At 48.6% G+C, this 26,192-nt stretch overlaps 1 protein-coding gene across 3 annotated transcripts in view; it reads left to right on the top strand.

Annotated features, from left to right (window-relative positions):
- Positions 1 to 26,192, top strand: part of LOC138539841 (interferon-induced protein 44-like) — a 354,668-nt gene that overhangs the window by 188,084 nt on the left and 140,392 nt on the right. For all 3 annotated transcript variants that reach the window (XM_069641638.1, XM_069641639.1, XM_069641640.1), the window contains one exon: positions 13,496 to 13,648. In XM_069641638.1, coding sequence (XP_069497739.1) covers positions 13,496 to 13,648 — 153 coding nt within the window. The remainder of the gene's footprint in view (positions 1 to 13,495; positions 13,649 to 26,192) is intronic.

Raw genomic sequence — 26,192 nt, 5'->3', positions numbered from 1 at the left:
CACGTGTAGGCGGAGGTGGACCTGACTGCATTAGTTTGTCTTGACAAGGATAAGGTGGAATCTAGGTAAAAGCCTAGTGTTTTGGTGTCTTTCGAGACTTGTATGGAGTTGCCGTCTATGATGAATGACTGATAGGATGGCTCAAGTTTGCTAAGGCGTTGTGAAGTACCCAGGATAAGTAGCTCCGTCTTATCGTCATTCAGACATAGCTGGTGCTGGGCCATCCAGGCTTGGATGACCAAGTAGACGTCATTGAGGGCCTTGGTGTCAACAAGATAATCACCAGAAATGGGAATGAGTATATGGGAGGAGGTAGCCCGCAAGGTGTCTGCAGTCAGCACCACCCCATGCACAGTCAAAGACTGCAAGAAAAGGTGGGATGACCTCCGCCTCAGGGTCCGCAACATCCTGGCCAGCAATCGGCAGGAGGCCACGGCCACAGGCTAGGGTGCCCACTCCCCGGTCAAGCTCATGCACTGGGAAGAGACATGCAGCACTACCATCCAGATGGAGTCGATAGAGGGCTTCGGGAAGATGGCGACGGGTGCCACGACATCTGGAGAAGGAGGTGAGTGACCCTGCAAACCTCAGTAGGCCAAACCATGACATAGCACAACTGATGTGAATGTGAGCCGAGGCAAGGCAATGCATGGCCCATCGTACACACATTTACAGATCCATGTCCAGATGGCGGCCCAAACCCTGCCACACTGAAATGTATGCTGTGTGGCAATCCCATTAACAACAGACACCCAACACACAGGGACAATTTGCATGTAACACATCACACAAAGCCCAATACAATGGCATACCACCTGGTACGTATCGGTGCCAAATGGAGATGCCACGACTAATGCCAATATGCCCCCCCTTGGAACTACCCTGTGTGATACACCTATAAGATTGCAATGCATGAGAAATGAAATACCGTCCTGCACCATCTCATGCTTCTTGCATGTAACAGTGTCACTGATGCCCTGCATCTCTTCCTCCCACACAGGCACTGATGGAGAAGGCAGGAGTCATGAGCCATCCACAAGGCCTTCCACATCCAGGGCCAGACCGCCGGCCACTGGCCAATCCAGGGGGGCAGGTGCACAGGCCATGCAGACACACGAGGACACCGCCGCAGTGGACGTGACTGCTACCACAGAGCTGCCATCAACAGCCAAGGGGAGGCTGACGGCACCCAGTCCGCTGCCACAAGCTCAGTGGGTGAGGCAGCAGCCACAGCCCCACTCAGTGACGTTGATCTAGGGGCAGAGGAGTACGTGGACTAAGATGGAACAATCCATGTGGAATGTCCACACACCCCCAGCCCTCCATCCACCCCCCAACCCCACACTCAGGCCACACTCTCCAGCCCCATGGCGGATCCTGCACTGCACAGTTGCGACCTCAGTACCACCCCCGAGGCCAGCCCTGCAATTGCACGCCCAGCCACAGCACCCTCAACCTCTGCTGCTCCCACTGACTTGGAGGCATGGCTGTCAAGGGTGGAGGCAAGGCAGGACTCCATGCTTGACCTTGTTCGCCAATATGTGGCTGACGTAGAGGACACAAGGTGAGAGATCGCTCAGGCCATTGCTGGGAACACTGCTGCCATTAATGCCTCTGCGGTCATGATGCGTGACAGTTTGGGGGCCGTCACACAGGTCCTGACCAGCATCCTGCAACACATGCAGCACCAGCAACCTGTGCCGGACTTGCCAATCCAAACATCATCCAACCCATCCTCCACACCTGCATCCTCCGCACCCTCCAGCCCTGTGCGGATGACAAGGCGGAGTCGGAGGCAGACCGAAATGCTGCCCCCGGACACAAAGAAAGCCTGCAAATAGTGTGGGATGACGATGGATGTTGGGGGAGGTGGTGTTGGTGGTGTATAGGGGATTAAAGGGGTGTTCATTGGGGGGTATGGGGTGTTCATTGGGGGAATGGGGAGTTCATTTGGGGAATGGGGTGTTCATTGGGGGAATGGGTGTTTGGGTGTTGGAGGAGTAAGGGGGGGCGTGTGAGTGGTGGAGGGAGGACGCACTTTTCTGTTTTCATGAATACACCTGTTGTGTGCAAAATCATTTAATACCTGGACATTGTTCGTTTTGTGTGTGTTCATTTTATTCATGACAGTGCACAGTGCCCAACACCCCACATACCCCTGTGTGCATGTCCACATGGACCCAGTGCTCAGTTTAGCACTCACACATATCCATCAACGTTCCTGTGGTTCAGAAGTATTCATTAATCAGTGATTGGCGTACAGCACGGCCATCTTGTGCATCACGTACTGGCAGGGGTGCTGCTTCTCGTCCATCATCATCCTCCTCATCCTCTCCCGGTGCATGCATGTCAATGTCAGGTGGCAGTGGTACATTTCTCCGGATGCACATGTTGTGCAGCATGACACAGACCATGGTGATCTTTGCCACCTTCTGAGGCCCATAAAGGAGTGCTCCACCAGACCTGCTTAGGCAGCAGAACCGCGCCTTCAACAGGCCAAAGGTCTGCTCAATCACGACACGGGTACGGGTATGAACCCGATTGTACTCCTCTTTGTGCCTGTTACGTGGGTTGCGCACAGAGGTAAGTAGCCATGGCTTCAAAGGATACCCTCCATCACCTGCATCGGAGCACAAAGAGGTCTGTGTGAGTCATTCTGAGCTGCCACCTTTAGGTTTCACGGCTATGGCCGCAGCTATTTGGTGTTGACATGCACATGTCCCTGTACGTATGCACACAGATTCATTGGATGCATTGTGTACTGCAATATGGTCTGCTAGTGTGGATTGCATTGTTCAGATGATGCAGGGTGTACACTTGAATGCTGATGCGGATGGACTGTTGATGTGAAACGATGTCTTGGCTCGCATAACTGTATGCTAGTCTGTGCCTAATCACACTGGCGACATTGGCACAGTTGTCATGTTTAGTCATGCATCGCTTGACATACCCATGGTGGCCTGGTTGTGTGTCTTGCATGTTGTCATTGATGTACGGCATTGATATAATGTGTGGCATTGATGTGTCATGTTCGAGTTTAGAGGTTCAGGTCTGAAGTGTTTAGCTCTGAGTGCATTGTCCACTCACCGCCCATTCCCACCCAGGTGGAGTATGCACCCCCCCATTCCCACCCAGGTGGAGTATGCATCCCCCCCATTCCCACCCAGGTGGAGTATGCATCCCCCCACCTCACAACCACAATGCACTGCCATGGGCCAGTCAGGCAACTCGCCAAGCAGCCAGGCACACCGTCCAGCATGTCGCTCCATGTGGCGGGGTAGCATGGAGTTACGCAGCACCATGACATCATGTGTAGATCCGGGATATCGGGCGCAGCATTGTGTGCTGATCTTGCTGGAGTCACATACCATCTGCACATTGATGGAGTGGTATTGCTTGCGATTGCGATACACTGCCTCTGTTGCATGAAGGGTGACCAATTCTACATGGGTGCAGTCGAGGGCACTGATGCAATTGGTCATGCCTGCAAGTGCATGGAAGCCTACTTTAGTGTCGGCAAGCTCCTGGGCAGTCAGCGGTAGAGATATGTGGGTGCTAACGTGCTTCAGGAGGGCATCCAGCACTTGGGTCAGCATGCGCGAAAAGAGTGGTTGTGATATGCCATGCAGTTGGCCCACTGTGTGCTGGTAGGTGCCTGTTGCCAGGAAGTGGAGCACAGACACCACCTTTAGTAGTGGGGGGATGGCAGTGCGTATTTCTATGAGGCTGACGATGTTGTTGTGTATCATGTCCACTATGGTGGTGATGGTGTCCCGGTCCAACCGGTACAGGGTGTGGATCTGCTCAGGGGTTAGATTGAATGGACTGGGTCTGATGCGAGAGATTGGTGGCTGCCTACGAGGTACCACTGGCTGCACTGGTAGTAATTGCTGGGCCTGTGTCACCCTCCTTCTCCTCCTGCGTCTCCTCTGTGCTTCCTGTTGTTGTAGCTGTAGTTATTGTTGCTGTTGTTGCTGTAGTTGTAGCAGTACAGGCATGTCCTCCAGCCCCATGATTGCAAGAGCTAGTGGCATCATTTTGGTGTGGGAAGGAGTGTGGTGTGTGGGTGTAGTCCTTTTGTACTGGGACAGGCTCCATTGACTCCACCTGTGATGATTGTGTGCACCTGTGGCAGTTGCCTACACTCCAGGTTGCTATTTCCGGGTGGTCCGCGATGCCTGTATTGGCCCTGTCGTGCAGGCCCTAATTACCGCCTTTGGGATGACGGTAAGTGCATGCCCGCGCAAATTGTGATGTCCTCCTGTTACCGGCATCCCAGTATTTCCGCCGCAAATGGGCGCGTGTACGCGCGCATGCTGGTATGAAGGTGCACGGTACGGGCGGTGGCGGTATTGGCGGGTTGTCGGGTCGTAATGGCCCGCACCCGTTAACGATGCCGGTATTACCATTCTGCCTTCCTATTTTCATTACCTCCAAAGTCGTAATGAGGCCCATAAAGTTTGGGCACCTGCAGCTCCCTCAGAGATGTATTGACATTCTCAGGGAGGCAAGAACACCGAACACTAGATATTGCTATTCCAGTAAGTGGAAACGATTTGTCATCTGGTGCAACTCAAAGAGCATTAACCCGATTAACTGCTCTCCCACACACATTGTTTTGTACCTAACTCATTTACTTGACTCAGGCCTGGTCTTTAACTCTCTAAAGGTTCACTTAGCTGCACTTTCAGCCTACACTACATCACAACAGAAAATTTTGTGGTGGAAGATACCAGTTATTAAGGCTTTCATGGAGGGAGTGAAAAGAATTCACCCTCCCTTTTCTAACCCGGTTCCCGGATGGGACCTAAACGTGGTGTTGACTAGACTTATGGGGCCTCCTTTCGAGCCCATGCACAGGGTGAGTCTTAAAGATCTCACCTATAAGACTGCTTTTTTAATAGCTATTACCTCCATTAGGAGAGTAAGTGAACTACAAGCGCTCTCAGTCTAGATCCCTTTGTAACAGTTCACGAAGATAAGGTGGTTCTACGCACTCACCCTAAGTTTGAGCCTAAATTAATTTCCAAGTTCCATGTGAGCCAATCAATAGAACTACCAACGTTTTTTCAAAACCCTTCGAGCATGGGAGAAAGAAGCCTGCACACACTTGATGTACGCAGAGCAGTCATGTTCTACATGGAAAGAACTAGACCACTAAGAAACACTAATCAGTTTTTCGTTTCAATGGCGGCAGGAAGAGAAGGAGATGCGGTCTCCAAATCCACTATCTCTAGGTGGATTGTCAAATGCATCATACTCTGCTGCACTCCTGCTAAGAGAGAACTGCCTTTCAAGCCTAGAGCACATTCTACTCGAGACACTTGGGCTTCCATAGCTTTAATTGCAAATGTTCCCCTTGAGTCCATTTGCAAAGCGGCAACCTGTAGTTCTGTACACACCTTTACAAAACGCTATTGCCTAGACACTCAGTCTAGGTCTGATTCTCAGGTGGGACAGGCAGTACTAAGACATCTTTTCACTACTGTTCCTTCTCACAACCCACCTCCAACTCCGGGTACTGCTCGCTAGTCTATGCACAGCATGTGATTGTAAGCAGATTAACAAACATCAGAAGACATGCATTACTTACCGTAAAAGCATTTCTGACGGTTGTATCTGCTTAGATTCACTTGCGCCCACTCATCCTCCCCGTTCAGATGGAAGGAACATAGACGTCTTAGTACGTTCTCTCTTTTCTCTACTCACTCACGATAGTCATAAGGCTCCCTCACGGCAGAAAAAATTCAATCGGAGGGACCTCGACACGTGATCTTGGGTACACTACACATCACGTAGGGATAGTGTTACAGGCACGCCCATGTCGACGTTCTCTTTCAATTCTCGAAAAACAAGATGCAATACTCCGCGATTACCACTGGATGTCGGACTATGCACAGCATGTGAATCTAAGCAGATACAACCATCAGAAATGCTTTTCCGGTAAGTAATGCATGTCATCCGTCTCCAGCCCTCCTTTGGTCATCCTGTCCGCCACCTCCACCCAGTATTCCTTATCTGTGGGACAAACCCAAAACATATGTAGTATCCCATCATCTGTGGCGTTGCACCTAGGGCAATGTTGTTCACTTGCGCCAGGAAACCGGGAGACTCTCAAGGGTGTTGTGTATGCTCTGTGTTTTATAAACAGTTGTACCAATTGCAGTTTAGTGTTCTGGGACACTCTCTTGTGGTAAACCAGTAGTTCATTCCATTGTGTATCAGGCATTCCATTGTGTATCAGGGAGAGGGTCCCAAGGTCTTCCTCCCACTTGCGTCTTACTGCCAAAACTGTGGTGGGTCCACCAGTCAGAAGGAGGCAATATATCCTGGATATGGTGTGTCCGCCCTATGAAATGTCATAATACATGATGTCTACTATTGCGTGTTTTTCTATTATTTCGCTGTATGTAGGACATCTGTGTATAATCTCCCTCTTGGCAGTGCAGTATAGTCAATATTGGCCACTATGCAAGCCTGCTTGTTCACTTAACTCCTGGAAGGGTATGAAGGAGGCATCTTGCAGAACGTATCCCACCATGGCAACACCATTAGGTTTCCAATAGGAGCGTATGCCCAAGCGCGCTTGTGTAGTAGTTGATACTATCAAGGCTAAGGGAATCTGTACTGAAAAAGGATCAATTAACCCAATCAATGCAAGCGCTTTGTCCCATAGCTATACCCCTAAAGATACCAGGTGTGAGCCTTGGCAGCCTCAGTGTCTGCTATTCCTTCAGATAGAAACGTGGTACAGTAGGTTGGAGCATTAGGGTGTCTGGTGTAGGGTCGTCAGCCAACCAGTTTACGACAAATTGCAGCTGCGCAGCAAGGTAATACAACTCGAAGTGCGGGACCCTAATCCCACCCTCTTCATAAGTTCTATGTAGGGTGGTCAGCACTATCCTGCTCCTGCCATTCTGCACAGAAACCCATTGCATATGGAGTCTAAGGTCTTAAAGAAGGATTTGGGTATATAGTCTGAGACATTTACGAAATAATGTACTAGCCTGGGAAGGGCCACCATTGTCAGTAAAACTGTTCTACCCATTAGCGAGAGGGGTAGCATGTTCCAGAATTTTATAGCATTCCTAATACCTTCTAGAGCGTTCAATGTGTTTTTAATGTGTTCTGACATCAGGTCATGGTATATGTTGACCCCAAGGTATCTAAACGTGGTTGCGCTCCACTGTAGTGCAAGGACTGGCAGCTCGTCATGCCTCATCCCAGATAGTCCTGCTAACGGGAACAGGGACAATTTATCTTTACTGATTGTGATCCCTGATAGCTTTGCAAATAGCGCTAGGGCCACCATGACCAGTTCCAAATTGTCCTCTGGGTTTTGGATAGATAAAAACGTATCATCAGCGTACATCAAAATCAAATGGTTCACTCCCGCAATGGCTAGGCCTGCCGCAATATACTCTATCCTCAAGTACTGTGCTATAGTTTCTATGGCTAGGATATAGAGCAGTGGGGACAGTGGGCAGCCCTGTCTAGTGGCCTTTTCCAACTACCAAGATTTTGAGATTTAGCAACCTGTCTCGCGATTGGTTGAGTATATATCAGCCATATCCATCCTATGTATGTCTGCCCTAAGCTGAACCTGTGCAGCGTAGCAGAAGAGCCACTCCCACCTGATGGAATCAAACGCTTCCACTGCATCAAGCCAGGCTACTGCGCAGGGGGTCTCCCAGAACGCAGTGCTGTCCATAATGTGGTGCAATCGCGGTAAGTTCCAGGCCATGCTTCTCCCTGGCACATATCCTGTTTGGGCTGGATGTTCCAATATGTTCAGGCTATTCACTAATATAGCCGCCAGAATCTCATTATCTTGGTTAAGCATGGATAGGGGCCTGTATGAGCCACACTCGGTTGGGAGTTTGTGTGACTTGAGGAGGGGTATAATGATTGATTCTCTTAAGCTAAGAGGGAGGATCCCAGCTTCGTAAGAGGGCATTAAATGCAATAAGGGGCTTGGGTGGGGGGGCTAATTCCTCAGCAAATGCTTTGTAGAATTCCCGTGGCAAACCATCCATGCCTGGGGTTTTGCCTGTCAGCAAAGATTTAATCGTATTCTGTAATTCTTCTAGTGGGACCTTTCCTGGTAGAGGGAGTGGTAAAAGTCTTGGAAGGTCGCATTAATTTCCTCTTGGGTATGACACAGTTCACCCTGTTGCGTGTGTATCGAATGAATTGGACTCCACCTGTCTTCTTTTTTATATAGCCATGCCAGCAGTCTGCCGAGCTTATCCCATTCCCTATGCTGCCTTTCGATGTATTTGGAATAATTATGCATGCCCAATCTCTCCCAGAATCCTAAACATTTCTGTTGCAACGCTGTTTCCTCTGATTCTTTATCGGTTCGACCCGATTCGGTCTGCTGCACTTCTTTTAGTTGCTCCTCTGCTGTAGTTAGTTCTCTTCCTACTATTGCCTGAATGCTGCCAGATTTGGCAGATTGCCTTATAACAACTTTCAGAGACTCCCATAGAGTTCCTGCACTAGGTACACTGCCTGTGTTATTGATGAAGTAATCTGTAATAGTATCTTTGATGCAGTCCCGGAAGGGCATATCCTGCAAGGATTTGCTTTGAAGTTTCCACTTGGTTATTGGAGTTCTGGGGGGCACATACTGCCATTGCAGTCGGAGGGGGCGTGATCTGAGAGAACTCTACTCTTATATTCAGCCAGTGTGAAGTTGCCCGCCAGTTCCTGGCTAACAAAAAAATAATCTAGCCTGGTGTGGACGGCATGTGGTGCAGACAAGTGTAAGTAGTGCCTGGAGTCTGGGTGGAGTATCCTCCATATGTCTATCAAATCAAATGAAGTCAGTAGCGTCTGCAGGGACCTAGCGGGTGGAGCTTGTTTGTGGAATTTGATGTCTGATCTATCTAAGATTGAATTCAGAGTCTCCCCCTCCCCCCCATATAATGTTACTATTTCTGTAGGGGCTGAGTCTTGAGTATAGTGTCTGGAAGAATGTGGCAGTATTATGAATGGGAGCATATGTATTAATCAGACATGTGTCTACTTGTTCTAAGAGGCCCTGTACCAGCACCATTCTGCCTATGTTATCGGTTATAATGTGGGTGACGTTGAAAGGTACCGTGGGGGCTATCCATATCAAGACCCCTCGGGTGTATGCGAAGTATGGGGAGCCAATCACTCGTCCGCTCCATTTACAGGGCCAGCAGTTTTTGTTTCTCAATCGTTAAATGTGTGTGTTGTAGCAAGGCAATGTCTATTTTGCATCTTCTCAGGTTATGAATAAACTCTAATCCTTTTCACATAATTATTCAAACCCGTAACATTCCAGGTGACTACATTCACAGCGCCAGCCATGAGCATGTATTAGGCGCAATGGGGTTACATGCATCACTCCAGTTCAGTGACCCCCTCCATATCCCAGTACACAACCCATGCAGTCTTTTCTTACTATAGTTCAAGTCAGTAACCAGTACAGGCAAAACATACACCTCCATAACTTCCCCAACTTCCTGATCTGAAAACAATCGCCCAGCCTTATTACTCATGCTCAGGCGTGTCCGCTTTTCGCGTCCGCCTCCAGAGTTCGAACCAGAGATTTCTGCGCAGCAGGTGGGTGCAAAAACAAACACCCCTAAAAGAGAAACCTCAGGGGTGTGGTAGTAGGCATCCTGAGTTTGTGCACAACCCATGGGTGTGTTGCTCAAACCATGGCGTAAGACCCGCCGCCCGATATGAAGAAAGAAGAAAAAGAAAAAGGACCAGGTTCTAGTATAGTGAACTGCCCAGTTAGCGACCCGCTTGTCCTGGGATATTCAACTGACATCCAGTTCCTGATTAACTAAGCAGAACAGGTGTGACAGACAGTGACTCCCTGACTAGCCTTTGTTCTCTGTCAATTCGGTGGTTCTCTTGTGCTTAGATCAGCCATCTTTGCCCTCACTGCCAGGCAAAGTCTTTCCTTGTCCATCCATGCCTGTGCTTCCTCTGGGAGTTCAAAGAACAGGGCTCAATTCTTATACAGTACCTTTAAGCGAGCATGGTAAATCAACATATATTCTAGGCTCGCTGTCCTCAGCCTCGCCTTCGTTGCTGAGAATTGTGCTCTGATCTTCTGTACCTGAAGGTGGACTCAGGGTAGAGCGCTAGTTCCGTCGAAGCTTTTTGCAGTGTTCCCCCTTGTCTGGAGAAGGAAAGGATCTTTTCTCTATCTTTGTAGTTCAGGACCTTTGCGATTATAGGTCTGGGGCGGCACTTGGGGCGGGCGTCTGGTGAGGGCTCTATATGCCCTTTCTATTGTGAAGCCTTGTGACAGTTTCCCTGGCCCAATTTCCTGTAAAAACATATTTTCCACATATGCAGTGGGGTCCTCTCCTTCCTCTCCCTCTGGCAGACCAACAATCCAGCCATTGTTTCTACATGCTCTGCCTTCCGCATCCTCCACCCAGTTTTCCAGTAGGATGACCTTCTGTTGCCCGAAATGCACATTGGCATGTGTTTCGCGAAGCTCTTCAGAATTTTCCTTTGTTTGACTTTCCAAGGTTGTGGTGTGCCATGCCATGTTCCTTACATCCCGAGGCAACAGACCCACATCTACTTTGACAGCTTCAATTTGAGTGCCCAGAGTGGCCTTTAAATCTGCAATGGTCATCGTCACTTGATCATGCATCTCCCTGGCGTCCCCTTCCTTCGCACGTGACAATGCCATCTCCCCGCAGGAATCTGCTGTGGGTTTCTGGCGTAGTTGTCAAGTGTTGTTTGGTTTGCCTTCAACTTGGCAGCTTTCGGAGGCATCCAGTCCGCAGAAACACTACTGTGGTTTGCCAAGAAAGTTATTAACGTGATGCTTCTCCAGTCTCAGGCTATTTCATGAGTATTGTATAAGTATATAAGCCTGTTGTCAGAACGTGGGGGCAGTTTTTAGTTTTTATACCCCCGTAACCACAATCTTATTACTCTGTACATCGAATACTGCAGCTCCCTGCACAAGGGAAGGGCCTGTCATTAATGGTGGCAAGCTAGCCACCCGACCGGATACCCTGCATGTTAGCGTAGATTGTATATACTGGGTAGCTTGGCTCTCACAATTCGCAACTCTGCAGGAGTTCTCAGCTTCCTCTCATCCAGTCTGGGGCGTTTGCACTGAGGTGCCAGACACGCAAGAGGAACAGTAACATCCCTCTCCCCACCGCACTACGGCACCACAGCACACAGTGTTCCTGGGGGCCAGAGGAGTCTCCCATCAGTGCCGGGCGGGCGTCACCGAACACAGCCCGCAGCCCGCCCTTCTCAGTTGCTGTGTGCTAGCGCGGGCACCGCTCACTCACTTCCGTGTGCACCAAGCACTTTTGTGACCCAAATGCAGCCTCTTTTTTCATCCACAGCCTCCCTGTTCATGTTCCGAAGCCTTGCACTGTTCACTGAACAGCACGACCGCGGCTCTTCCAGTTGCAGTCGCCATTTTGTATCTGCACTTGCAGATATAAGTCAGGGCTCCCCCGCTGTGCTGCTGGTGTTCCTCTGGGGCATTTGTTCCCGAATCTCTGCACACTCCTGGGATGTTCAGTTCCAGTTCCCTGTAATTTCGGGTCGAATGTCACAGGCAATCACACCCACGACACCAACACCCTGAATGACATTTTCACAATACAAGCTTGGATGGCTCACAAAATTTGCCTAAAGGACGACAAATCCGAGATTCTCCTTATTGGCAACCAATCTCAGATCAACAACCTATCCAAAGACTACAAGTCCTTCACTATTGACACCAACACCATTCCCACATCCAAGGAGGTCAAAACACTAGGTGTGTACCTTGACTCCTCTCTTACCATGACCAGCCAAGTCAATGCCATTGCATCAGCAGCAGCCTACACAGCTGAACTGATTAATGCCAGCAGACCATTTTTGACTACCGATAACTGCGTTACGCTTTCCAGAACGCTAATACACTCCAGAATCGACTACTGCAACCCCCTATTCTCAGGATCCAACACCAAAAATATTAAAAAACTTAAAATAATTCAAAACAATGCATTACAAGCAGCGCTCAACATTCCAAGAAGGGATCACATCTCGGCAGCCAGACGCAAACTCCACTGGTTGCCAATAAGAGAACACATAACGCTCAAAATCCTATCCCTTACACACAAATGCCTAGCTAACAGTGCCCCCAGCTACCTGTCGCGCCTGGTCACTAAGTCCCAGTCCTCCAGACCAACCAGAGTAGCTTACTCCTCATGCCTGAACATCCCGTGCTTCAAGCGGCTAAAAGCAGAATGCAGCAGCTTCCCAGTAGTCGCTGCGAAACTTTGGAATGCTATGCCTCTAGAATTAAGATCTGACCCCTCCCTCTGGTCATTCCGTAACGCAGTGAAAACATGGCTTTTCAACCAAGGGAAGTAGACATTCTGCACTACCTCACCGCGCTCCTTATCGTGTGCCCATGCAATTCACACCCTAATGTTTTCTACATCACAGCTCAAGACAGCCACTGTAAATTATATAAATGTAACCATAAGCAACATATGTAACCCTGTTGCATTACAAATGTAATAATTGTAAGAATGTACCTTTTGCTACCAACCTTAAATCTGTATGTAACCGCAAGTAACTAACAAAATGATCTGCAACCACTACACTTGTAACCAGCGCCCGAGCTAAGTGCGCTTAACAATTGCTTAACAAATGCCAAAAGAAAGAAAGAAATACATAAATAAATGTATTCGGCCACACCCCTCTCTTTCCATCAAGTGCTGATTGAATTCTTGTTGAGCAAGTTTTTACCAAAAGTCAGATATTTCTTCACAGTAACCAGGGATAGGTTTTTTCACACAGTACTTGGAAAACTAGCAATTAAATATATGCCTGTACTGACAGGAATAAACACTGCATTTGAGTGATGAGATGACTCTGCGAGGTGCCTATTATGGTGCCCCAAACTAATTCACAAAACAACAAAGAGGTTTTGATATGTCCGTTGTCACATTAGCTAATAAGCAGCACCGTCAACAAAATATTGACACTGACAGGCATTAGATGTGAAATTAGTGTCCTAAAAGGAGCTAGTAGAGTCTGAATCTTTCAGGCACTTACCTATGGAAGAACTCTTAGCAAGACAACCATCAAGGTATGTCCATTCTTGCGTGAAAGTCATTGAAATCTAATGTGTTCCATAATTAAAAATTGTGGGTCTCTTCCAGTCATCCGTTGGGAATAATGCTGCTACATAGCCTTCTTCCATATGGAAAGTGAAAACGTAGAAATGCTGGGTTTTTAGAAATTATTTATGTCTTTGATATATTATGATACATGCAAACTGCAAAGGTATTAGTAATGTATGATGTCATTTTAATAATCTTTACTCTTTGTAATGTTTTTTAAAGTGGTTGTTTTTGTAAGTTTAACAGCCAACATTTAAATTGTTTCACCTTGTTACAAGTGGTTTTGAAAATGTGTACTATAATTGGATAATTTCAAAAACGTTATCTCCTTTTTTCCTTCTTTATAGTACAGAACTTACACCATTAAAGATGGAACATCTAGAGTATCGTTGCCCCTTATTCTCTGTGATTCCATGGGACTGGAAGAGAAAACTGGAACAGGGTTAGACATTGAGGATATATCAAAAATATTAGATGGCCACGTTCCCGACAGATACCAGGTAAATAGTCCAGAAATATGTCTGCTGCTATATGTTGCTGAATGTTTTCTTATTTATGGAGTTTATTTTCATAAACATATATTGCACTGCATGTGGTTCACATTTTTCGCCCCAAAGGTTAGAGCTTCCCAGCGGCACTGTTACTTGATTAGTGAAAAACATGTAACAACCTACTAGGTGAAAGCAACCATTCAGATGGCCTGGATCGTGGACTTGATCTACCGGTATAAGCTTGCATTCCGGGCAAGCGGTTGGCGGCTCACAACGTCGCACTCTCTCTGAGCAGCTCCCTTGGCTCCACCCGCTGCCCACGCTCTTCTCCAAAAAACTAGAAGTATGCTTACCTTTCCCCTTTAATGCTGCCTCATTCACCCTATTCCTGTTCTGTGCAGCATGGCCCAACAACACCACCATGGAAATTGAAGAGGGTTTCATTCTCAAGCCAGGGCCGCCATTTCCATGGGGGCATCTTATTTGAAGTTTTCTCTTAAGAATAATGGTCTCTAGCACCACATATTTTTCGCTGGCGTCCTAACTGTGATAATTCCTCAGTGGTAGGCTGAAGTGGCTGGTAATGACCCTAAACACTTGGTAATGGCCTTTGCTTCGCTCAGTCAGTTTCCTTGGAGTGGCATGCCATTACCGGTGTTGTATGATATTCTGCATCCCCATGGCAGACTGATGCTGCAGGTAACTATCATACAACACCGGCTGTTGCAGCATGCAATCTATTGTTTTACCGCCTAATCCAAAAATGCACGATACTTATGAATAATGCATTCATGTGTAAAGATGCTTTTGCCCAGGCATTGTGCATTATCTTAACAAAGAGCATGTTATTCAATATTGTTTTCAGAAACAATGTTGCCTTTGTATGAAGGATATGTGCTGTGAATATACCCAATAAGTGCTCTGTACAGTGTCAGTGCACTTTGAATGGAAGTACAGCAGGTTAAGCCAATTGCAGTGTAAAACATGACACATTTCAATGTTCGAGAAGAGTGCTGATGGCATAGAACATACAGTAAAATAACAACACACGGGCAATGGAAACCAGGCCAGAGACCAAGTAGTTATTCAATAAGTGATACCATTGAACATACTATGTAACCTATCAGAATACAGAAACCGGGGAATCTGCAATGAGAGCCAATCAGGAGTTAGCTTGCAATACATTTCACATGGGCATAGAAGAGGCTGGAAGCAGTCACGGTCTTGGCCAAACCTACGGCTGCTCACTGCCTGGAAGGGAGACAGCTGCCTGACACAAGGAAGCCCTGCAGACCCACTTACACAAAAGAGCTGGAAGATTCTGCTACTACTACCCTTAATGAGAGGAAATACCCCACCTGGGAAAAGGTTGAAATATTGTTGGGGATTGTGAAACAAAGACTGTGGCAACTAAGAGGTAGGAGGGAAAGCCTTAGTGGAGGTGCCTGCTGGGAGTAGGAGTCCAAGGGAAGCAAACTGATCCACAGTGGCCAGGAGAGAAGGATACTGGGAAAAGTATGAAGGCAATTCTTGGTGAAATGAAACCAGCATATGAGAGAGCCCATTGCCTGGGAAGACCTCCAAGGTAGGGAGGCTGACAGCCTGTGCTGCTTTGGAATATTTTAGTAGTGTTGGTTGGACATGGTAGTGTGATAGGTTGTGGGCCTTTTGTTGGGTGGAACTTTGTGTCACATGCCGCGTTTCTTCCTGGCGTGTGTGGCCAAGATTCCGGATTTAATACCGGAATGCGCTTTACGTACGTTTCAGTGCGTCTTTAGCACTCTAGTCTTCTCTGCGGCTCTGCGATTCCTATTTAGCCCCGCCTCCTCTGCAGCGTCTCGCGTTGCAACCTTTCAGTCAGCCGCTCTATGCTGCCGTTCGGTGCTAACGCTCTGCTCTACGCCCTGTTCCTTCCGCTTTGCTCTCTCTTCTCGCTATGGCTTCCCGCTGCTCTGTTTACCGCCTGCTCCTGGCTCCTATTGCTTCCTCTCTGCCGTGTTCTCCCACGGCTTCCCGCTCTGTTCTCCTCTCTTTTCCCCCCTCTGGATCGGCTTCACTTAAGCTCGCCTTTTCCTCTACACTGCTCCCAGCTATCAGTGTTTACTTCTGTCCAACTTCCTACGGAGCCCAGTTTCCACGAGGACTCTGGTGCCATCAGCAGGGGAAATTTCTGCCGCACGTGGCTTTTTCCCCTAATTGTCCCTCCCGGGAACGGAGTCTCAGGGGGGTGCCTTTTAACTGGCCTCCACTGTGGCTTCCTCTCGTGAGAGACACGGACGCCTTACAAAGAAAGAAAAGGACTACAGAGTCCGGAGATCCATCAGCCCAGATCACAGTGACCACACAGGTGAGGAGGATGGGGAGGAAGAAAAGAGAATTTGGGGTGTAATCGACTCAAAGCCTGACAGTTTGCAACACCCAGTATCTACAATGGCCACCCCTGAGCAAGTACAGGAATTGGTGGCCGCGGTCCAGAATCTGTCATTAGAAATGCAAAACATGAAGGCAGAAAATGCCCTGTTGAAACAGATGGTAACCTCTCGAGAACCACCGTCCACTGACTTACCTCCTATGGCCCTTTCCTCAGGCAAGTTTGAAGGCTCACCCAAGAAGTTGAGGGAATTTCTGGACGCTTGCAAAGTATACTTCACCTTTAGGTCCCGCACTTACGCCTCTGACCATGCCAATGTCGGCTTCATGATTTCAAACATGTCAGGAAATGCATTGGCCTGGGCTACCCCCCTGGTAACCGGCGCTGACCCTGTACTACAGGACTATGAGGCCTTTTTGGGCCTTCTCAAAAGTACCTTTGAGAGACCCGAAATCACCATGGCAGCAGGAGAAGACCTATTGGATGTTCGACAAGGACAGTCTGACGTGCTTTCCTATATCTCAACATTTAAAAGACTGGTCCTAGAAACAGGTTAGTCGGAACAGTTGCAGATCATCTTATTCTGGCGAGGCTTTAGAGAAGAACTAAAAGATGAATTGGCCCGCTCCCCTCGTCCGGAATCGTTAGCTGATCTAATGACAGCTGCCCTTCAGATCAAATTCCAAATGACAGAAAGAAGACAAGAGAGACGACAGAGCCGGTCCTTCTTCCCTAGCAGCCCCTCTCCTCCACCTGCTTCACCTAAACAGACAGAAGAACCGATGCAGATAGGTGCTACACGCCGTTCCCTTACACCCGAAGAGAGGACGAGAAGGAGGGAACTGGGCCTATGTGCTTGTTGTGGATCAGATCGTCACTCCGTAAGGAATTGCCCTGAGTTGTCCAGTAAGCAGCAGGAAAATGAACGCCCTCGATCCTAGAAGGGACGGGATGTTGAGGGGTGATGTATAGTCCCTATGATTCCATGTCAATCGACTCAGCTAACTCTTCCGAAGACTCTCGCCTCATGGTTATTTCAGTGCGAATCACCATCGGGGAGAACCAGATTGAGGCATTGGCTCTCCTGGAATGTGGGGCAGCCGGAAACTTTGCAGACACCCTATGGGTCAATCAGGTGAGAGCCAAGCGCATTGACCGACAGGAAGGACAGAAAGTGGAGGGCTTGGATGGTAAACCTTTGAGTTCTGGATTAATTACCCAATCTACAGAACCACTGTCCCTTACCATCCATCAGCGCACTGAAAACATAACATTCGACATCATTCGAGCAGCCCATTTTCCTCTCATCTTCGGTATCACTTGGCTCTGTCAGCATAACTCATACATTGATTGGGCCTCCAACGGCCTAGACTTCAGCTCTACTTACTGCCAAAAACATTGCTTGCAGGGTGTTCACTACCAGACTGTGAAGACGTCTTCCAGTACGCCTAATGCCACCGTGGAGGTCCACTCGATCTCGCAGATTCTTGAGGATTTCGACTCAGTTTTCGCTGACTCTTCTCCTTTGGAATTACCTCCCCATAGACCAGAGGACTGTTCCATAGACCTGACGCCAAACGCTTTGATACCTTTTGGCAGAATGTATGTGCTATCATGTAAAGAGAAAGAGGTGCTAAGGAAATATTTGGATGATAATCTCTGCAATGGACTCATCCGATCGTCCAAATCACCTGCAGGAGCCCCACTGTTTTTCATCCCCAAAAGGGATTCAACTGATCTACGACCCTGTATAGACTATAGAGGTCTTAACAAAGTAACTAAAAAGGACCGTTACCCCATGCCTCTGATACCAGATATACTAGCAGCTGTCCAAGGTGCCTCAGTATTCTCTAAACTAGACTTGCCGAACGCCTATCACCTGCTCCGAATCAAGAACGGAGATGAATGGAATACCGCGTTCAGAACACCTTTTGGCCTCTTCGAATACCATGTGATGCCTTTTGGACTTGTGAATGCACCGCTGTCTTCCAACGGTTTATGGACCGCATTTTCTCTGACCTCTTGTTCATCTCAGTTGTCATATTTCTTGATGATATCCTGGTATTTTCCAATAACATGCTCGATCAATCCAAACACCTCACTGAAGTGCTATCCAGACTCAAAAGTAACCACCTTTTGGCCAAGAGGGAGAAGTGTCTCTTTGGAGTCTCTTCGGTTCCCTATTTGGGATTCATTCTTTCTCCTCAAGGGGTACAGATGGATAAGAGCAAGGTAGAAGCTATCCTTCAATGGCCGGCTCCTACCTCAGTAAAGGAAGTATAGAAATTCCTGGGTCTAGCAAATTTTTACCGCCGTTGGCGTTTCATAGCAGGGTTCTCAGACATTGTTTTACCCATTACCAGTCTGTTAAAGAAATCTTCTGGCCCGTTTACTTGGAATCCACAGGCAGAAGATTTCGCCATCTAAAAGAGCAGTTCTGTCGTGCACCCATTCTACGACAGCCCGATCAAACTAAGCAATTAATTCTGGAAACAGATGCTTCATCCGCTGCTATAGGGGCAGTTCTTCTTCAAGAATTCCAAGGTATAGAACATCCGGTGGCCTACCTGTCAAAAACACTCACTGAGAGCCACCGCAACTATTCTGTCATAGAGAACTACTGGCTATGAAAAAGGCATGTGAAGAATGGAGGCACCTGCTTCAAGGAAACAACTACCCTTTTATCATAAGGACCGATCATGAAAATCTACAGGTGTTACAAACTAAGGATTATATCAACTCCAGACAGGCCCGATGGGCACATTTTTTCTCTCAATATGATTTCCTGATTACTTACGTACCTGGTAGTCAAAATACATTGGCAGACGCCCTCTCCAGAAAGACCTATGGCTCCAGACAACTCCTGAGAAGATGTTTCCAAGAAACAAGGTCGTGGGTTCCCTTTCATCTTTCTTACAACAAGTCAAAGAAGCTACAGTTAGTCACCAAGAACCTACTGGTCTAATTAAGATGGATGGATTGATGTTTAAGGGACGTAAACTGTGGGTACCTTCTAAGGAACTACAGAGCAAAGCCCTTTCGTGGTGTCATGATCACGAAACAACTGGTCACAGGGGACTGACGGGTATTCTGGAACTAGTCCAAAGGACCTTCTACTGGCCCCATCTTTCTAAGGATGTCAGACAATACGTACAAACCTGTGCCGTCTGTAAACAAAGCAAACACAGTACTCAAAAACCGGTGGGCCTCTTACAACAGGAGGGAGTTCCCCCTCATCCATGGAGTCATGTCACAACTGACTTCATTGTGGACCTACCGCTCTCACAAGGCTGTTCCTGTATCCTTGTTACCATGGATTCTTATACTAAAATGGCTAATTTTTCCCCGCTACCTGGTCTGCCCACAGCAGAAGCAATGGCTCAGGTTTTCATCAAGGACATTTTTCGACTTCATGGTCTCCCGGACAAAATTGTGTCTGATCGTGGAAGTCAGTTTGTGTCCCGATTCTGAAAGTCTTTATGTCAGAACCTTGGCATCGAGAGAGCTTTGCCATCTGGCTACCACCCCCAGACTAATGGGCAAACAGAGAGGTTAAACTCTACTTTGGAACAGTATCTGCAAGCTTACATCAATTCCGAACAAGACAATTGGGTGACATTGAAAGTCACCAGATGTACTAACTCACACTGAATAAACTGTATGCCAATTGTATTTGTGTTAGGCTAGGATGAGATGCCTAGAACAGTACACTTACCCAGTGATCACGGACAACAAAAGGCATTTGGATGATAGCTCTGTAAAGCTATTTTTATTATGTTTTATGAAGTACATGAATAAAATTGTTTTTGTATGATAAGCAACCAGGCTGTTCTCTGATTACAGATCACCCGTAGGGGTCTGTATAAGTGTGTTGAATCCATACCGGGCCAGAGCCAGATAGGTGGGGTAGCCTAAGTCCCTGTCACTATTATATTCCTCTCGTGAGAGACATGGACGCCTTACAAAGAAAGAAAAGGACTACAGAGTCCAGAGATCCATCAGCCCAGATCACAGTGACCACACAGGTGAGGAGGAGGGGGAGGAAGAGAAGAGAATTTGGGGTGTAATCGACTCGAAGCCTGACACTTTGGACTTTGTGTTGCTTAGACTAGTGTTCGCCATAGGGCTAACATGGCTGCTTAATTTTGGGAATATTTTGGTTGGCCAACATTACCACGTTTTGGATAGTTTAGGGTAATCCTTGATGGATGAAGATTGATGTAGAGTAGATGGGATCTTTTTGATCTAAACACCACTTTCAAAACTTGGAAAAACTCATCCCCCTCACTTTATGTTGGCCCATTCTAACACTTTTCTCATAGCTAATCCTTTTTGGTTTTTATTCATTTTCCCTTAGACCATATAGACGTTTCAACAACCCCATCCTGAGAATATCCATCGATAAAGGTTTATTTGAAGACTACCTCAAGTTGCCTCACTTGGATCATTGTTCAGCTTCCACACAGGATTAAATAATTCCAGCCTTCTGCTGGAGTTATGTTCTCCATTTTACCGCCAAACTCGTAATATGATGTGATAAAAGTGGGTGTTATTCTGTTACCATCACTTCATTACCTCTCTGCCATACTCATATTATTATACTGAAAATGTGGTGACATTTTTGCTCTTGAAGAACTGAGTTGGAGACCCCTGAACTACAGAATATTAATGTCAGGGACCCTGTGTCCCCACATTATCTGTAACTCTAAATTCCTGTCAGCTCTGTATCCTTCCCCTTCCTTGCATGTCACTCAGACAGACAAGAAAGTAAAGATCAGGCAGGATCAAGCTCCTCATCTTTTCATACATTTAATAATCTACTCATTTATGTATGTATTGTAATTTGAATGGGTGGCACAAGCAAATTGATTCTCTTCAAAGTGCTAATGAAAGAGGATATTTACATATTTGTCAAAGGTATGTAGTTGTTTCTGCAAAAGGGGGTGCCAAATCCAGGTTGTCTGACAAATAGGAGCGTATAGTCCCCTGGGGTTAATGCACAAATGGAGGATGTTACCTTTTCACATGTCAAAAACAAAGAGGTGATGGCTGGAAGTTTTAGATAGAATCTTAACCACTGGCATTGCTCTGGACAACCCTCCAGACCATCGTTCTTCACCTGCCAAGCCATTACAGAAGGGGAAAGACCATATGCAAATCAAGTTTGATCCCACCCAACAAGGGGCAGTCTAGCCCGAACTGCTATGCCACATCCCTTCTGCACAAGACCACAAGCATCCCCAAACATGTTTCGGCCTTTTTGGGCCTCATCAGTGAGGAGTAGCTTGGGTCTGTAGACCCAGCAGGCACGGGACCCATGTTACAGCAGAGTTGGCTTTCTGCCATCCAACTTTGGATTGTGGACGGTCAAATCATTTATTTCGTCTTTCTTTGCTGGCTTGAGCTTTGTCTCCAACTATAGTTTTATGTCACTTACATAGAGTTGAAAGGATTTCCTGTATTTATTGATTGGATCTCCATCCCTCATTAGAGGACTGTGGCTTTGGACTTGATATATTTGGCCTGCTATATTGTTGTAAACTTCCTGCCTGTGTCCCCTGTTTCCCTTCCTCACTCCAGCTTGTGTCCCTCCTTCACACCCGCCTCCTGACCCTCCCTTCCCCCCTGATTGGCCTCCCCTCCCTTTTTCACTGACCATCCCTGGGCAGCCTCTGCCTGGCAGCCCCACGGCTAAGGGCCCCAGGCAAAGGGCAGATCCTACAAGAGGCATCTCCCTACAGTGTCTGCAGGTGTCAACAGGGGAAGCCAGCAGCCAGCCGTCAACCCCTGTCTTTTTCTCACTCCATTCATGTCTCTCAAACTTAGGTGTTTTTTCTCTCCTGTCTAAAATGTGCATTTCGTGAGCTCTTTAATCCGGAGTGTCGTCGTCTTGTCCTATTGCTCGACTTGCTTGCCTCTCGTTGTCTTGTCTGCCTACTCTAGTGTCTCCCCCTCTCCCTTACACCTCTCTCCTCTCCCACCGACTCTATGGTGCTCTCTGTCTCTCCTATCTTTTCTAACTGCTTCTCTATTGACTATCCTGCTCTCCTATCTAAATCTGGTAGAAAGAAGTTTAAAAAGGACATCCTGGTCTCCAACCCAGGCCTCCCTATCGCTGACACCTATACCAGTGCTTCCTCCAAAAAAACTCTCACCGACATCCTCTTTGTCGTTCCTTCGCCAGACCTATGGACCCCTCATATGGTCTCTGTGCTCTCTCCTTTCTCCTCTACTCCCATTAATGGTGGCACTTGTTGGTACGCCCTCCTGGCCTCCTTCCATTCCTCTAAGGTCATCATTAATGTTTACTCAAACGGGACCGTCTTGGTCCAAGGCCCGCAGGCCAACCTTCACCTCTTTGATAGACGCTTCCCTCGCCTCATCAATTTCCTTTCTTCTCCTGCTCTCACCTCTTCCTCTTCCGTGGCTACCTCGCCTCCCCATTCTGCCTCCTCCTTGGCTACCTTGCCTTCTCCTTCCCTCTCTACTCCACTCTTGGGCTCCTTTGACACCTCCGAAGGGCGTACCTCTGATTTGTACCCCTCCCCGGAAGTCCTTCAAGAATGGGAACCTTCTCCATATTGCCACTCTAAACTCTCGCTCTGCTGTCAAACACTCCTCTGACATCTGCCACCTTCTGGAAGAACTTCACCTCGATGTCCTCGGGCTCACCGAGACATGGTCCACGGCCAACTCTGTCACTAGCTTTGACACGCTCCTACCTGACGGCTACAAGATCCTCTCCGCGCCCAGGTCCAACCGCTCGGGAGGGTGTGTAGCCCTGATCTTCCCTGAGTGGATTCCTGCCTCTGTCACTCCTACACAGGCCTACTCCTCTTTTGAATGCCTCGTCTGCAGGCTCTCTATCCCCTATCCACTCCCTTACTGTGGCAACTATCTATCGGCCACCTGGTCAGATATCCTCCTTCCTCTCTGAGTGGGCTGACCTCTCTGCCTCACTCCTGGCCTCAACCACTCAACTCCTCCTTCTTGGAGACTTCAACATCCACCTGGATTCCTCCTGTACTCCCTCTCGACTCTTTCGCAACCTCTGTGACTCTCTCTCACTCACTATTCTCCCCTCTGGCCCAACTCACTCTGCAGGGTACACTCTGGATGTTCTGATCGCCTCAGAACTTCCCCTTTCTGTCCCTCTCTCCTGGAGCGATCACTTTCTCCTCTCCTCCTACCTCACCCTGCCTACCCCTCAGGCCAAGCCACTTCCATCACTGCCACCCACCTTCTCGGTCATCTGACCCATGAAGCGTGTGTCAGCTGAGGATTTTGCCGCCACCTTCTCACCCCCTCTCCCCCTTTGGCTCACTCCCACCCTGATACAGCCCTCTCCACGCTCCATTCTGCTATATCTGATACTCTTGATATCCTGGCCCCTGTCATAAGAATCCTGGTATGACTCAGACCTTGTCACCCTAAAACGCAAGTGCAGGGTGGCTGAGAGGAAATGGCGTGCTTCAGGTACATCCTCCGACAAACTGGCCTGCTGCCTGCTCCAAAGGCAATACCGGCTCTCTGTCCTAACCAAGAAGAGAGCTCATATCCAAGCCCGCGTCTCTGCGGCATCTAACAACTTGGCTGAACTCTTTAAAATCTGCAAGGAACTGGCCAATCCTGCCGCAGTCTCTACCTCTCCTGTCCCTTCTAAGGCCCTCTACACGGCACTGGCCTCACACATCATCTCTAAAACTCAGGACATCCTGTCCTCACTCTCCTCCTATCCCCTCCCTCCCTCTACTCCCTGCTCTTCATCTGGCCCTTCTGCAGCCACCTCTCCTCCCTCCTTCTCTGCCTTTCCCCTGTTCTCCGCAGACGAGGTTTCTAGACAAGTCCGATCTATGAAAGTCTTGTCGAAACAGGTTCACCCCTGTTCCTCCAAAACCATCAAGGACCACATCGACTCCCTGCTCCTGCCCTGGCTGATTTCTGCAATCACTCCTTGGCCACTGGAGTCTTCCCATCCCCCCTGAAGCACTCCCTTGTCCACCCTCTTCTTAAGAAACCCTCTGCCGACCCCTCCTGCCTGGGTTACTATCGTCCAATCTCCATCACCCCCTTCCTCGGCAAACTCCTTGAGAAACTAGCCATCTCCCAGCTTAATCTCCACACTGAATCTGTTGGTTGTCTTCATGACCATCAGTCTGGCTTCAGAGCTGCCAGAAGCACGGAAACTGCTCTCCTGAACATCCATGAAGACCTCCTCTCCAACCTTGACTCGGACACCCCTTGTGTCCTCATCCTGCTTGATCTCTCTTCTGCCTTTGACACTGTCAAACATGCCATCTTGCTCAACCATCTCCGTGATAACCTGGGTATCACTGGTCAGGCTCTGTCATGGCTGACTTGTTTCCTCTCTGACCGACCCTCCCAGGTCCAACTCCGCTATCTTTTTCTCTACCTGTGGTGTCCCCCAGGGGCCTAACCTCTCTCCCGGCTGTTGAACCAATACCTGGCACTCCTTGCCCACCGCATCGCCGCTCTCGGCCCCAACTTTCGGTGCTATTCGGATGACATCCAGCTCATTTTTAGGCTACCCTCGGCCTCCTCCTCAAATTCCCTACTCTCTGACTGTCTGTCTGCTCTCCAAGAGTGGTGTGCCGCCAATGACCTCCGCCTTAATGCCAGGGTGTCAACCCTCCAGAATTAACACATATCCTGACCTCCCAAACACCACACCTACCGCTAAGAAGCAGCTATCATGCAAGTGCCACACCAGCTGCACACATATCCGGTGCACCCATGCACCTTACAACTCTCCCTCTCTCTCTCAACTGACTTGAACTACGGTTGCCGAGGGTGTTCAACCCACTAGCGCTTTGAGATCATACCAATGATACATAAGGCGCTATATAAATGCAAAGTAACATAACGTAACATAACAGTAAGACTGAGATTCTCCTCATCGGCACACCTGCTCCTTCCTTTCCTGCAGCTCTCTGGCCGGCCTCTCTTGGCCCTCTTCCTGCTCCCACCTGCAAGGCTAAAAACCTTGGGGTCATCTTCGACTCCACACTCTCCTTCTCTCCTCACATCGCTGATGGCTCTAAGAAGTTCCACTACCAACTACACCACCTCAGAGGTATTCTTCCTTTCCTCTCCTTCCCCCAAAAGCTCACTGTCTCCAGAGATCTGTTTCTCGCTAGGCTGGACTATTGCAACGGCCTATTTCTAAATCTGCCTACTTCTACTCTCCACCCTCTGCAACTCATCCAGAACAGGACTGCGAGACTTGTCCTTGGCCTCAAGCCCAGGGATCGTATCTCTCCAGGACTGAAATCTCTGCAATCGCTCCCAGTGTCTACAAGGATTAAGTTCAAAACCCTCTGCATCGTCTACAAGGCCTTCTACGACCCCGACGAGGTGGACGTGGAGAGCGAGGGTGGAGCCGATGAAGAACGCCAGATCGACTAGGAACCAGACACCACGCCTCTGCTGACGCTCCTATCGCAACCAATGCCACCGCCGGGAGACAGGTCAGATGACATTTTGCTGGCAATGCACACCTTGTGCACAGAGATAAGGACAAGATTGCCCTTACCTCAGGCAGACGATCCAGCAGTGCCTGGACCGTTGGGGAGTCCTACAGCCAAGCAGAGGCGAGTCCATCCTCCCCCGCCCTTCCATCCTTCACCTCCATACCCTCCGACGAGGGATGAGACGGAGATGGCGATGACGGGGACGGACGATGGTGTCGATGACAGAACATATCTCCCATTGCCCCCTCCCCGGGCTTCCCCTCCCGACGAAATTGGCTCCTTTCACACCATGATCGCCGGGGCTTCGGAGCTTTTCCAGCTATGCCCTGAAGAACAAAAGAAGGAGGGGTTCTGTTATCAACGACGAGAGGCCAAGAGGAAGACCGTCCTCTCAGTCCCACTGTTGGACGACATCTGGGACAAAGGGCTGTCCCTTCTGAATAACCCGTCCACGGCCCCTGCGAAGAGAGACCGGTACGAGAAGAAGTACTGGGTCCCAGAGTCCACACCCATGTGCCTCAGGGCACAGCTGTCCCCGGACTCAGTGGTCTCCGCGGCGGCTAAGAAGAAATCGGCAGGGGCGACGGCATCGACTTCCACTTCTCCGCTGGACGGCGAGGGGAAAAAGCTAGACGCCATGGGATGTCGGGTCATTAAGGCGGACAACACTCTCGCTATCGTGGCCCGCTAC

This window comes from Ambystoma mexicanum, chromosome 1q, assembly GCF_040938575.1.
Source record: "Ambystoma mexicanum isolate Mex_15411 chromosome 1q, UKY_AmexF1_1, whole genome shotgun sequence".
NCBI classification, from domain to species: domain Eukaryota; kingdom Metazoa; phylum Chordata; class Amphibia; order Caudata; family Ambystomatidae; genus Ambystoma; species Ambystoma mexicanum.
This window is presented reverse-complemented; position numbering and strand designations above follow the sequence as displayed.